The sequence below is a fragment of the Microcaecilia unicolor genome, chromosome 2 (genome assembly GCF_901765095.1).
Source record: "Microcaecilia unicolor chromosome 2, aMicUni1.1, whole genome shotgun sequence".
In the NCBI taxonomy this organism is placed as follows: domain Eukaryota; kingdom Metazoa; phylum Chordata; class Amphibia; order Gymnophiona; family Siphonopidae; genus Microcaecilia; species Microcaecilia unicolor.
In genome coordinates, this window is record NC_044032.1 from 480,716,843 (window position 1) to 480,732,178 (window position 15,336).

The 15,336-nt window shown below is 47.1% G+C and overlaps 1 protein-coding gene across 1 annotated transcript in view; it reads right to left on the minus strand.

The window, feature by feature from the left end:
* The window catches only part of RNF212 (ring finger protein 212), a 548,782-nt gene that overhangs the window by 339,293 nt on the left and 194,153 nt on the right, over positions 1–15,336 (minus strand). The window contains exons 4-5 of the mRNA XM_030191071.1: positions 9,911–9,967; positions 791–840 (exon numbers count right to left, since the gene is read on the minus strand). Coding sequence (XP_030046931.1) covers positions 791–840; positions 9,911–9,967 — 107 coding nt within the window. The remainder of the gene's footprint in view (positions 1–790; positions 841–9,910; positions 9,968–15,336) is intronic.

Sequence of the window (15,336 nt, forward strand, 5' to 3'; positions counted from 1 at the left end):
TGCAGCCCTTAGATCCACCAGACGACAAGAAATAGGATCCACCCAAGAGATCCTGGCACCCCAGAGATTTCCAGTCACTTCCTTCACTTTACATTTTTTTTTGAAGCCCTATCACACCATACTCTGGCCATGGGAAAAGAACTGGACAGTGAATGAAGGCCAAGGGGGAAAGGAGGGGTGCGAAGAAAAGACAACCACACTCCAATACTTAACACTTGCTGGACGTGCCCCACGAGACTGCAACCAACCGCTACTACACAAAGCAAAATTAGAGTAGGTCGATGACTTAGCCCTCTCAAGAGCCCTGCCAAGTATGCTCCCATGGTATCCGTACCAGGCAAGCCTCCCCAATCCAAGGCACATGGGCTGAGGCTTGCATGTCTGAGGCAGAAGTTCCTTCGCTCCACCAGGGCAAATCTCTGTGGGGTGACCCAAGAGTCCACTAGGCCAGGGCCTCAACTGCAGGCCACAGTCTGTGCCCATGGAAAAATGCCTGCCAAGGAAGAATCATCCTGCACCAAAACCAGCTGCTGAAAAGGCAGAGAAATACAGGCAGGTTTCAGTGCTGCACCACTCTTTATTCGGAGGAGGATGTCACTGAAAGCTCAGTGTTTCTCTGCTTCCATCTGCTGGTCGAGTAGTACAACCCATTTGTCTGAACTAGTCTAGCGGGATGATAAAGAAGGTAGTAGTACAAAGAACCTACTCTAAAAACAAATTTCAACTCAGAAAATTCAACCTTAACAGCTATATTAATTTCTGCGTCTCAAATAATTAAACTTATTCTCACCCTTGCATCTGATCTGTCACTTTCTTCAGTGTTTCTTCCAACTTTGAAATCTAAGTATTATAATAAATTGATTTAGTGATACTCAGTATAATGAAGATACATACCTGTAGCAGCTATTCTCCGAGGACAGCAGGCTCAATATTCTTATACATGGGTCGTCATCCGTGACGGCCCAGGAGACAGAAGAAAACTTCAAAAGCTCAAGAACCTTCCCGAACGTTCCGCTGCACGGGCTAACCCACCGCACATGCGTGGGCAGCTTCCAGCCCGCGACGCGAACGTGCAGTGATCGGTTGAATAAAAAGCAAAACAATATAACTGAAACAACTCCAACGGGGAGGAGGGAGGGTTGAAAGAATACTGAGCCTGCTGTCCTCGGAGAATACTTGCTACAGGTATGTATCTTCATTTTCTCCGAGGACAAGCAGGCTCAAAATTCTTACATGTGGAGTATCCCAAGCCCCCAGGCTCACTCGAAATAATAAACACTGGTCAACTGGGCCTTGCAACTGCGAGGATGTAACTTAGATTGACCTAAAAAGAAACACTACTAAGTGAGAGTGCAGTCTGGAACAGAAATGGGCCTAGGAGGGTGGAGTTGCATTCTAAACACCGAACAGATTCTGCAGCACCGACTGCCCAAATGTCACGTCGGATATCCTACTGTAGGCAGACGTGAGATGTGAATTTGTTTACTGATGACCACGTTGCAGCCTTGCAAATCTCTTCAATGGAGACTGACTTTAAATGAGCCACTGATGCAGCCATGGCTCTAACATTGTGAGCCGTGACATGGCCCTCCAGAGTCAGCCCAGCTTGGGTACAAGTGAAAAAATGCAATCTGCTAGCCAATTAGAGATTGTGCATTTTCCGATGGCAACTCCCCTCCTGTTGGGATCAAAAGAAATAAATAACTGGGTGGACTGTCTATATGGCTTTGTCCGCTCCAGGTAAAAGGTCAATGCTCTCTTACAGTCCAAGGTGTGCAACTTGCCCTCACCAGGAAGGGGATGTGGACGGGGAAAAAATGTTGGCAAGACAATTGACTGGTTCAGATGGAACTCCGATACCATCTTCGGCAAGAACTTAGGGTGATTGCGGAGGACTACTCTGTTATGATGAAATTTAATATAAGGTGCATGGACTACCAAGGCTTGGAGCTCACTGACCCTACGAGCTGAAGTAACAGACACCAAGAAACTGACCTTCCAGGTCAAGTACTTCAGATGGCAGGAATTCAGTGGCTCAAAAGGAGCTTTCATCAGCTGGGTGAGAACGACGTTGAGATCCCATGACACTGGTGGAGGTTTGACAAGGGGCTTTGACAAATGTGAGCAAGTGCAAGGTGATGCATGTGGGAAAAAAGAACCCGAACCCGAATTATAGCTACGTCATGCAAGGTTCCACGTTAGGAGTTACGGACCAAGAAAGGGATCTGGGTGTCGTCGTCGATAATACACTGAAACCTTCTGCTCAGTGTGCTGCTGCGGCTAGGAAAGCAAATAGAATGTTGGGTATTATTAGGAAAGGTATGGAAAACAGGTGTGAGGATGTTATAATGCCGTTGTATCGCTCCATGGTGCGACCGCACCTTGAGTATTGTGTTCAATTCTGATCGCCGCATCTCAAGAAAGATATAGTAGAATTGGAAAAGGTGCAGCGAAGGGCGACTAAAATGATAGCGGGGATGGGACGACTTTCCTATGAAGAAAGACTAAGGAGGCTAGGGCTTTTCAGCTTGGAGAAGAGACGGCTGAGGGGAGACATGATAGAGGTACCGTATTTTTCAGACTGTAAGATGTACTTTTTTCCCCCCAAATTTGGGAGGAAAATCGGGGGAGTGTCTTATAGTCCGAACGTAGAGAAATTCGACTTCCAGGATCCCCAGCCCGCCCTCCCTCCGAGATCCCCTTCTCTCCATCCTTCTGAGTTCTAAGTAATTTTACCTAGTCGGGGCAGCAGCAGAAGCGAAAACCATGCAGCCTCGGCACGTCACTCTTCCCTGTTCTGTTTTTCTCAGCTCTGGTCCCGCCCTCAGTGGGCGGGACCAGAGCTGAGAAAAACAGAACAGGGAAGAGTGACGTGCCGAGGCTGCATGGTTTTCGCTTCTGCTGCTGCCCCGACTAGGTAAAATTACTTAGAACTCAGAGGGAGGGAAGGGGAACTCGGGAGGGGGGCGGGAGGGAAGGGTATCTCGCAGGGAGGGCGGGCTAGGGATCCCAGAACTCGGGAGGGAGGGAGACGGACGGACCCTGGAAACGGGAGGCATTCAGACAAGACGCACCGGAGCACTTAAGTTGTAGAGGAGGAAAAAGGTTCGTCTTATAGTCCCAATTTTTTTTTCCTATTTCCCTTCTCTAAAACCTAGGTGCGTCTTATGGTCCGGTGCATCTTATAGCCCAAAAAATACGGTATATAAAATAATGAGTGGAGTGGAACAGGTGGATGTGAAGCGTCTGCTCACGCTTTCCAAAAATACTAGGACTAGGGGGCATGCGATGAAACTACAGTGTAGTAAATTTAAAAGAAATCGGAGAAAATTTTTCTTCACCCAAAGCATAATTAAACTCTGGAATTCATTGCTGGAGAACGTGGTGAAGGCAGTTAGCTTAGCAGAGTTTAAAAAGGGGTTAGACGGTTTCCTAAAGGACAAGTCCATAAACCACTACTAAATGGACTTGGGAAAAATCCACAATTCCAGGAATAACATGTATAGAATGTTTGTAAGTTTGGGAAGCTCGCCAGGTGCCCTTGGCCTGGATTGGCCGCTGTCGTGGACAGGATGCTGGGCTCGATGGACCCTTGGTCTTTTCCCAGTGTGGCATTACTTATGTACTTATGTAAACCTCTAACGAAGCGAACAACTAAAGGCTGTCCAGAGATAGGCTGACCTTCTACACGTTAATGGTAAGCACTAATTGCACTAAGGTAAACTCTTACGGCACTGGTCTTAAGACCAGACTCTGATAAGTGTAGACGGTATTCAAGCAGGGTCCGTGTCAGACAAGAAAAAGGATCTAGGGACTTGCTGTCACACCAGATGGCAAACCTCCTTCTTTTAAAAGAATAACACTTTTTCGTGGAATCTTTTCTGGAAGCAAGCAAGACTCAGGAGGCACCCTCCGAAAGGCCTAAAGAGGCAACTTCTAAGTTCTCAACATCCAGGCAGTGAGAGCCAGAGACTGGATGATGGGATGTAGAAGCTACCCCCCGATCTGTGTGATGAGGGCCAGAAAACACTCCAATCTCCACAGTTCTTCTGAGGACTACTCCAGAAGAAGAGGAAACCAAATCTGTCGGGGCCAGAAAGGTGCAATCAGAATCATGGTTCCGCGGTCTTGCCTCAGTTTCAGCAGAGTTTTCCCTACGAGGTATGAGAGGATATGCATACAGAAGGCCTGTCCTCCAATGTAGGAGAAAAGCATCTGACGCTAGTCTCTCGTGGACCTGGAGCCTCGAACAGAACTGAGGGACTTTGTGATTGGTCTGAGTGGCAAAAAGATCCACCGAGGGGGTGCCCCATGCTCGGAAGATCTTGAGGACAACATCCATGTTTAGTGTCCATTCGTGAGGTTGCATTATCCCGCTCAGTCTGTCGGCCAGACTGTTGTTTACGCCTGCCAGATACGTGGCCTGGAGAAACATGCCGTGGTGGTGAGCTCAAAGCCACATCCTGACGGCTTCCTGACACAGAGGGCGAGATCCGGTGCCCCCCTGCTTGTAGGTGTAATACATTGCAACCTGATTGTCTGTCTGAATTAGGATGATTTGATTTGATAGCCGATCTCTGAAAGCCTTGAGAGCGTTCCAGATCGCTCGCAATTCCAGGAGGTTGATCTGGAGACCCTTTTCCTGAAAGGACCAAACCCCTTGAGTGTGGTCCATCTACATGAGCTCCCCACCCCAGGAGGGATGCATCTGTCGTCAGCACTTTTTGTGGCTGAGGAATTTGGAATGGACGTCCCAAGGTCATATTGGATCGAATGGTCCACCACTGAAGGGAACTGCAAAAGTCGGTGGAGAGATGGATCACATCCTCTAGATACCCTGTAGCCTGGCACCACTGAGAAGCTAGGGTCCATTGAGCTGATCTCATATGAAGGCGTGCCATGGGAGTAACATGAACTGTGCCCTAAAAGACTCAACATCTGCCGAGCTGTGATCTGTTGAGACGCTCGAGCCAGGGACACTAGGGCCAGAAGATTGTCTGCCCTTGCCTGGGGAAGATGCTCGAGATGTCCGAGTATCCAACAGAGCTCCAATGAACTCCAATCTCTGCACTGGAACAAGATGGGACTTGGGATAATTTATTACAAACCCCAGTAGCTCCAGCAGTTGAATAGTCAACTGCATGCACCGTAGAGCCCCCGAAGTGTTCTTCACCAGCCAATCGTAGAGATAAGGGAACACATGCACTCCCAGTCTGCGTACCAATGCTGCAACAACTGCCAAGCACTTTCTGACGACCCTGGGCGCAGATGCTAGGCCAAAGGGCAGTACACAGTACTGAAAGTGCTGAGTTCCCAACTGAAATCGAAAGTACTTCCTATGAGCTGGGAGTACTGAGATGTGAGTATAGGCATCCTTTAAGTTCAGAGAGCATTGCCAATCGTTTTCCTGAATCATGGGAAGAAGGGTACCCAGAGAAACCATCCTGAACTTTTCTCGGACCAGGGCTCTTAGGTCTAGGATGGGACACATCCCCCTGTTTTCTTTTGCACAAGGAAGTACCTGGAATAGAATCCAAGCCCTTCTTCCCCTGGTGAAATGGGTTCGACCGCATTGTCCTTTAGAAGGGCAGAGAGTTCCTTTGCAAGTACCTGCTTGTGCCGGGAGCTGAAGGATTGAGCTCCCGGTGGGCAATTTGGAGGCTTGAATGCCAGATTGAGTGTGCATCCTAACCGGACTATTTGAAGAACCCACTTGTCGGAGGTTATATGAGGCCACCTTTGGTGAAAAAGTATCAACCTCACCCCGACAGGCAAGCCGCTCGGTATGGACACTTTTGCTGCAGCTATGCTGCACTGGAGCCAGTCAAAAGCCCATCCCTTGCTTTTGCTGGGGAGCCCTAGGGGCCTTAGGCGCACGGCGTTGACAAGAACACACATGCTGGGGCTGAGCCTGAACCGGCTGCAGAGGCAGGAGTGTACCTACGCATATTATAGGAATAGGGAGCACTCCTCCTCCCTCCAAAAAACCTCCTAGAAGAGGAGGCAGTAGCAGAAGATGTCCGGCGGGAGAGAGAATTCATGGCATAATGATGCTTTTTCATCTGATCGACCATATCCTCTACATTTTCTCCAAAAAGATTATCCCCCCAGCAAGGAACATCCGCCATTCGCTGCTGGGTCTTCTGATCCAGGTCAGAGTCACGCAGTCATGAGAGTCTGCGCATCACTATACCTTGAGCAGCTACTCGGGATGCTACATCAAAGTGTCGTAAGACCCCCCCCTGGCCAGGAATTTGCGACACGCCTTCTGCTGCCTGACCAAAAAGGTTCAGCAAGCTCCGCAGGAAGTGATTCAACTAAACTAGACAGTTGCCTCACCGAGTTCCGTAAGTGAATGCTCGTGTAGAGCTGGTATGTTTGGATCTTTGCGGCGAGCATAGTGGCCTGATATGTTCGTCTCCCAAAAGAATCCAAAGTACTCTTGGCTCTTCTGAGAGCAGAGTCCACCACCATGGAATCGTGAGGAAGTTGGGCCTTCACCATTACAGGCTCTCCAAGGACTCTGTACTGGGACTCGGACTTCTTGGGAACCACTGGATTAGAGAGAGGGCAACACCAATTCCGCATCAGCACTTCCCTGAGTGTATTGTGCAGGGGGGGGGGGGCGTTGCAACCTCTGCAGGTGAAGGATAATCCAGGACCTTGAGCATCTCAGCCCTGGGCTCATCCACAACCTCCATAGGGAATGGAATGTCCTTAGACATTTCCCGTACAAAGGATGAGAAAGTAAGACTCTCAGGCGGAGTCATCCTTACTTCAATCGGTGGAGTAGGATCATAGGGAAGCCCGCAGGACTCCTCCTCCGAAAAGTACCTGGGGTCTTCCACTTCTCCCCATGAGCGCTCATCTTCGGTATCAGAGAGAAGCTCCCTAAGAGCAACCCGAGCCTGCCTCGACGTCGAGGATTGACGACTTCGTGGGGGATGTTGAGAAATCGACCTTTGCCTGGACTCCGGTGAAGCTTCCTCCACCGCAAGCGGTACCGAGGACGGGGAGCTCCTCGCAGGCGATGGCCCAGATGCCGCCTCTACAGTCGGTATGGAAGGCGCAAGCATCCCTGATACAGATTGGCGAAGCAAGCCTTCCAGAAGCTCTGGAAGAAGGGCCCGGATGCACTAATTGAGAGCTTCCATCGGAAAAGGCTGTGGGGCCGGTGCAGGAGTCAGTGCTAGAATCTGAGGGGGCTCGAAAGCCGGTACCAGGCTGCCAGATGACTGACGCATCGGCACCTCCTGAATGTAGGGTGAGCGATACTCTCTGTGCCGACGCTTCTCGGGTGCCAACTCCTTCGGCTCCCCGGAGCTCTCGGTACCGTGCCTGGAAGGAGATCGATGACGATGCTTCTTCGCATTCGCTCGACGCCTGTCATCGAGACTCCTCGGTACCAATGAGGATGACGTAGAATCCACACGCCTCCTCGGGGCCAGAATCGATGAAGGTCGGTCACGGGGGACCTGCATAGCAGGAGGCCTCGAGATGGGTGGAGACCCACTCGATGCCTCACTGCTCCCAGCTCGATGCAGTCTCTTGGCAGCCATTACCTGCGCTCCAGGTGTTGCTGCTTCCCTCAACGTCGACGCCGATGTCGAAGGACCGGACTGTTCAGAAAAAAGTTTCTCACGCTGAGACTCTCGAGCCACTTGGGTCCGCTTCTTTATTAACTTGCACAGCTTACAAGAAGCTGGAAAATAGTCGGGCCCAAGACACTGAAGACACTACGCGTAGGGGGTCGGTGCTCGAGATGGTCCAGTTGCAGCGAGTCTTCAATGACATGGGCAGGAAAATAGCATTCACGAAATCAAAAGGCTCGATTGTGCCAATAAAAAAGGGCACAAAAAAAGGGGAAAAGACCCGGCCGAGCGGCCTAAAGGCTGGCCGCGACGAAAAATAAAGGGAAGAAATGAGAAAAAACTAAAAAATACAGAAAAAAGCAAAACGTTTTTTTAAACAAAAATTTTTATTTTTTAATACTCTATACTAAATCAAAAAAATAACGAAAGAGGAGCGATGAACGCCAAAGTTGAATGCCTCTTGAGCCGAAAACTGTGCAGTGTGAAAAAACACATTGACTGCCCAGAACCGCGGAGGAAAAGAAACAGATCACTGCACGGTTGCATTGCGGGCGGGAAGCCGCCCGCGCGGCGGAACGTTCGGGAAGGTTCTTGAGCTTTTGAAGTTTTCTTCCGTCTCCTGGGCTGTCACGGACGACGACCCATGTGTAAGAATTTTGAGCCTGTTTGTCCTCGGAGAATAAACACACCACATTTACAGAGATGCTTTCTAAATGTTTTGTGTTATCAAAAACAAACTGCATTACCGATTTAACCTGGGAATCAACACTATTCCCATGCTAAACATCTAATTCCTGGATAAATGGAGGCTATCAGGCTTTTTTTCAAAAGAGAAGAAGGACGCCCATCTTTCGACATAAATCGCAAGATTGGCGTCTTTCTCACAGGGTCGCCCAAATCGGTATAATGGAAAGCCGATTTTGGGCATCCCCAACTGCTTTACATCGCGGGGACGACTAAAGTTCTCAAGGGCGTTTTGGAGGCGTAGCGAGGCGGGACTTGTCCGTGTCTAACACATGGGCGTCCTCGACCAATAATGAAAAAAAAAAAAAAAAAAAAAGAGTGTCCCTGACGAACACTTGGACGACTTTACCTGGTCCTTTTTTTCTTACGACCAAGCATCAAAAAGGTGCCCGAACTGACCAGATGACCACCGGAGGGAATTAGGGATGACCTCCCCTGACTCCCCCAGTGGTCACTAACCCCCTCCCACCCTCAAAAAATATTTTTAAAAATATTTTTTGCCAGCCTCAAATGTAATACGCAGCTCCATCGCAGCAGTATGCAGGTACCTGGAGCAGTTTTAGTGGGTGAGAGCACTTCAGGCAGGTGGACACAGGCCCATCCCCCCCTTACCTGTTACACTTGTGGTGGTAAATGTGAGCCCTCCAAAACCCACCACAAACCCACTGTACCCACATCTAGGTGCTCCCCTTCACCCATAAGGGCTATGGTAGTGGTGTACAGTTGTGGGTAGTGGGTTTTGGGGGGCTCACCACAGAAGGTAAGGGAGCTATGCACCTGGGAGCAATTTATCAAGTCCACTGCAGTGCCCCCTAGGGTGCCCGGTTGGTGTCCTGGCATGTCAGGGGGACCACCAGTACACTATGAATGCTGGCTCCTCCCATGACCAAAGGGCTTGCATTTGGTCGTTTCTGAGATGGGCGTCCTTAGTTTCCATTAACGCCAAAAATCAGAAGCAACCAAGTCTAAGGACGACTATCTCTAAGGACGACCTAAATGTCAAGATTTGGGCGTCTCCAACCGTATTATCGAAACGAAAGATGGACGCCCATCTTGTTTCGATAATACGGGTTTTCCCTGCCCCTTTGCCGGGACGATCTCAGGAAGACTTGGGTGCCCCTTTCGATTATGCCCCTCCACATTACTAAACAGCACACTAAAAAAATGTTAATGCACCCATTAAAAATTGTGATAAGCAACTTTTATTTAAGAAGAGAATCACTGTGTCCAGAAAAATAAATTGCAACTTCTCTTTTTATTATAGATCTGGCCAAGGCACTTAGGTATGAAGAAATAAAGTAGAATCTCCACCTTCTCTCCTATAGTAGGAAAGGCTTGACAGCATTAGCCTGCATATAGGAGAGGAGCTTCTTCTGCAGTAGTTCCTGGTAGGAAGGCAAAACGAAATCTTTCCAAAGATAAAGAGTTTCCCTTAGAAAATGACATTTCTATGGACACAAAGTACCCAATGCATCCAGAAGAGTCTCTAAATACGCTCTAAATGAATTAAGAATATAACTCATTTTGTCCATTATACTGAAGTCTGACAATAGAAACTAAATGTTTACATTTACCTGCCCTTTGTAGAATGTTAACAAGTGCCTTTTATGGTTTTCTTGGAATTCTGAAATCTGAACACAAAATAAAGTAAATCCTAAACTATGAAAACACAAATTCAAATTGTAAATTTAAAAAAAATAATCACTTATATTTGCTAATGCTTACCACACAATTAGATGAGTAAAACAACCTCACATGTGTATGCAAATAACATTTTATTTATATTCCACTTATAAATTGCCAGTATGAAAAAAATATTCTAGGAGGCTTACAATACGTACATCTTTAAGTTTTAGGTTTATACTCAATTCTTCTGTCTTTTGAACCCAAGTTAATAATTTGTATAAAAAGTGTTATCATCAATTAAAGCAGTTAAGAGTCATTCACCCTATTTTTATGAATATCAGTTTTCTATACTGGTACAATCAATTAATATTAGATTTATTAGTTTTTTTAATCTGCCCTTATCCAGAGCAGATTACAATAAGAACATTCATAAAATATATAATAAAACAAAAATACAAAAGCAGCAAAAACAAGACGTATCAAAAATACATCACAAACAGGATAATGAAAAGCCTTAAAACAAAAAAAAAGTCACTTAGGTGCTTCCGAAATGTTGGCTTGCAGCTCTCACATTTGAACTGCAAGAGCAGACTCTTCCATTCAATAGGTCCACGGACAGAATAAGAACCCATCCTTATGAGTTCCAGGTGCAAGCGTTGAAATGCAGGAGTCACCAGCATATGCTGATGCTTGTAGTTCAAAGATCGTGATGGCATATACCACTGTACCGCAGCTTTCAAGTAAGAAGCTGAATCTTGGTAAATAGTTTAAACCACCATGGCAACTATATGGATCCTCAGAAGCTTAGCCTAGATTGGGTGGCAGAACCGGTGGGGGGAGGCGGGGCTGGTGGTTGGGAGGCGGGGCTAGTGCTGGGCAAGACTTCTACGGTCTGTGCCCTGAAAATGGCAAATACAAATCAAGGTGAGGTATACACAAAAAGTAGCACATATGAGTTTATCTTGTTGGGCAGACTGGATGGACCGTGCATGTCTTTTTCTGCCATCATCTACTATGTTACTATCCAGCTCATTTTCGAAGGAGACGGGTGCCCATCTTTCGACACAAATCGGGAGATGGGCGCCCTTCTCGCAAGGCCGCCCAAATCGGCATAATCGCAAACCAATTTTTTTTACACCCTCGACAGCTTTCTGTCGCGGGGACGACCAAAGTTCACGGGGGCGTGTTGGCAGGGTAGCGCAGGCGGGACTGGGGCATGATTAGGAGATGGGCGTCCTCGGCTGATAATGGAAAAAAGAAGGGCGTCCCTGACGAGAAGCTTAGCTGAGATTAGGTGGCAGAGCCGGTGGTGGGAGGCTGGGCTGGTGGTTGGGAGGCGAGGATATTGCTGAGCAGACTTATACGGTCTGTGCCAGAGCCGGTGGTTGGGAGGCAGGGATAGTGCTGGGCAGACTTATACGGTCTGTGCCCTGAAAATGACAGATACAAATCAAGGTAAGGTATACACAAAAAGTAGCACATATGAGTTTATCTTGTTGGGCAGACTGGATGGACCATGCAGGTCTTTTTCTGCCGTCATCTACTATGTTACTATGTTTACTTGGTCCATTTTTTTTCATGACCAAGCCGTGAAAAGATGCCCGAACTGATCAGATGACCACCGGAGGGAATCGGAGATGACCACCGGAGGGAATCGGGGATGACCTCCCCTTACTCCCCCAGTGGTCACTAACCCCCTCTCACCATAAAAAACAGGTTAAAAATACTTTTTTGCCAGCCTCTATGTCAGCCTCAAATGCCATACTCTGGTCCATCGCAGCAGTATACGGGTCCCTGGAGCAGTTGTAGTGGGTGCAGTGTACTTCAGGCAGGCGGACCGTGGGGGGGGGGGGGGGGGGGAGTTGGGGGGCTCAGCACCCAATGTAAGGGAGCTATGCACATGGGAGCAATTTGCGAAGTCCACTGCAGTGCCCTCTAGGGTGCTCGGTTGGTGTCCTGGCATGTGAGGGGGACCAGTGCACTACAAATGCTGGCTCCTCCTACGACCAAATGGCTTGGATTTGGCCGTTTTTGAAATGGCCGTCTTTGGTTTCCATTATCGGCGAAAACCAAGGTCGGCCATCTCTAAGGTCAACCCAAATGTTGAGATTTGGGCGTCCCCAACTGTATTATCGAAACGAAAGATGGACGCCCATCTTGTTTCGATAATACGGTCGAGGACGCCCCTTTACGGGGCCGTCCTTAGAGATGGGCGCCCCCGTTCGATTATGCCCCTCCATGTTACTATGTATATAAAATCCTCCATTGCGCTGGTAACCACTTCAGGTGTTTCAGACTAGAGGAAATATGTTCAGAACGGGAACTTTCCAATAACAATCGCATGGCTGAATTCACTGTTGTCTGTAGTGCTTGAATGGAGTACTTCGGCAACCAAAGGTAAACTACACCAAGGTAAATTATATTGTCTCAATTAGACTATTGCAATTCTATTTATGCAGGTATACTTGAGAAAAAGCACCCGCTCCTGCAAAATACTGCAGTCAGATTAATTTTAAGAAGAAAAAAGTTTGACCATCTTTCTCCATTACTGATTAATCTTCACTGGCTTCCCAATTAGAGACCGAATTATCTTTAAACTTGCTTGTTTTATTTTTTAAATCATGAATGGACTGGTTCCTGAAGATTTTCCTTTTTTGATTTTTTTTTTTCTAGTGGCAGCAATTTGCCTAGATTGAGAAGTCATCAGTTGCTAAATTTTCATTCTTTTAAATTGACTCGCTATAGGAAAATCTTTGAATCAGCCTTTTCTTATCAGGCAGTCTCTTGGCTTGGAATTATACCATTGCAGATTAACAGTCTTTTCTTAAGTAATTTTTCAAAAGTATTTAAAAACCTACTTGTTTCAAAAATTTATACCAGAGAATGTAAGCTGCCTCTATGGCTGAATTAATTCAGCAAGAATTTAAGGACTTGAAAGCCACCTCCCCCTTTATGGGAACCAAGAAATAAAACAGTCTAGAGCAGGCCTTGACAAATTTTCATTAAATCTAGGAACCAGCCCAAAAACGTTGATGCCAGTGTCTAAGCCTTCCCCACCCTTCCATCTGCTCACCATAACAGAAACCTGGCTCTGCCCTGATGACTCTGCTTCAGTCGCAGCCCTGTGCCATGGCAGTTATCTATTTTCACATACTCCTCGCCCTGCTGGTCGCTGGGGTGATGTTGGACTACTTCTCTCTCCCTCCTCCAGATTTCAACCCCTTCTTCCACCTCAATCTCACTGTTTTTCCTCCTTTGAAGTCCACTCTATCCGCCTTTTCTCTTCTCTGCCTCTTCGAATAGCGGTCATTTATCGTCCCCCTGATAAGTCCCTTTCATCCATTCTCAGTGACTTTGATGCCTGGCTTGCCTTCTTCCATGATCCTTCCTCCCCCTCTCTCATCCTTGGTGACTTTAATATTCCTGCTAATGATCCTTCCAATTCTTATATTTCCAAGTTACTCGCTTTAACGTCCTCCTTTAATCTCCAACTATGCTCCACCTCCCCCACTCATCAAAATGGTCACTGTCTTGATCTCATCTTCTCCTCCAACTGTTCACCCTCTAGTTTCCTTGCCTCTGATCTTCCCCTCTCTGATCACCATCTTATAACTTTCACACTTAAATCTCCTCCCTCCCAGTCCCGTCCTATCTTATCTAATTTATCTAGGAATCTTCACGATATTGACCCTTCATCTCTATCCTCCCATGTTTCAAACCTCGTCTCTACTGTGGAACCATCCACGTCTGTCAACGAGGCTGTTTCTTCTTACAACAATACTCTATCCTCTGCCTTAGACACTCTTGCACCTTTGATGACCCGCTCTATAAGGCTTACAAAACCCCAACCTTGGCTGACTTCTAATATCCGCTACCTACGTTCCTGTACCCGCTCCGTCGAACGCCTCTGGCGGAAATCTCGGGCCCTTGCTGATTTCTTACACTTTAAGTTCATGCTGGACCTCCTTCCAATCTGCTCTTTTACGTGCCAAACAGGATTATTATATCCAACTGACCAACTCTCTTGGCTCTAACCCTCGACTTCTCTTCACCACATTGAACTCTCTCCTCAAGGTGCCCCCTCCCCCAACTCCCCCTTCATTATCTCCTCAGACCCTTGCTGAATTCTTTCACGACAAGGTTCAAAAGATAAACCTTGCATTCTCTACCTCACCACCTCTCCCTCCACTAGTCCGTTCTCCTGTCTCCTTCCCGTTCACATTAATTGATTTGATTTGCTTACTTTATTTTTTGTCTATTAGATTGTAAGCTCTTTGAGCAGGGACTGTCTTTCTTCTATGTTTGTGCAGTGCTGCGTACGTGCTATAGAAATGCTAAATAGTAGTAGTAGTAGTAATTGTCTCCAGTGAAGTTTGGGGGAGGTGGGTGTTGGAATCTCCTCACAGATTAGCAGTAGCTCTTTTAAAAATTGTCTTACTAAGAATTTTTCCCCTATTTTATGTCTGTGGACAAAGAAAATATAGTAAATCAATTCCTTAAGGTGCCTCTGCTAATCCCTGCAGAAGTCAATGGTCTCCTATCCCAAAGCATACTGTCAGCTGTGTGACAGCACCCGGAAATTGCCTTTTAGATTCACTTATCACCACAGGCTGGATTCCAATCAGCTTCTCTTTCATGCCTCAACACCCAGTCTGACTCTCTAATGCCACTTTCTCCAGCCTTCACCCAGTCTTTCTGGCTCTGTGTCATATAGCAGCCATTAGATCTTTCCTCAGAAAAACTGTTTCACGCAGCTCTGCACAGCAATCGGGCTCTCCAGACACTTGAGCTCTGTGGTGCAGGAAATTCAGGATGGATCATGGATTAAAGCATAAGACAAGAAACAGACACTTCCCGAACCTCCAGCACTGTGTGGCTCAAGTTTACAGAGAACCATCCATTGTGCAGAGCCAAGAAAAGCAGTTTGAGGCAGTTCTGCCACAGGAGAGAAAAAATAGCTTTCCAACTTATGAAATCCTGGGCAGCAGGATGCATTTTCTAGGCGCCATGGCAACCTGGTGCCCAAGATTTGAGGAGCCCAGGTCTAGGAGGAGTTTGTAACATCCAAATATCAGAAGAGGACCCGATGCACATCTAATTTATGGGCCTTTTGAGAGAAGTCTGAATCTTTGTGAACCTCAAAGCCAGAAACTACCTTAGCAAGAATGATGGAATTATCATGAGGGAAACAGCGTTCATGGAGAAAGAAAGATAAAGGTCTTGGAGAAAGAAAGATAAAGGTCTTTACATGAGAGAGCCTGGAGCTCCAAAACTCTTCCACCCTAGCAAATAGTGACCAGAAACACCATCTTCAGAGTGAGGTCCTGTGGCGAAACAGGAAATTTTCTTCTTGAAAATTGTATAGCTATAGTTT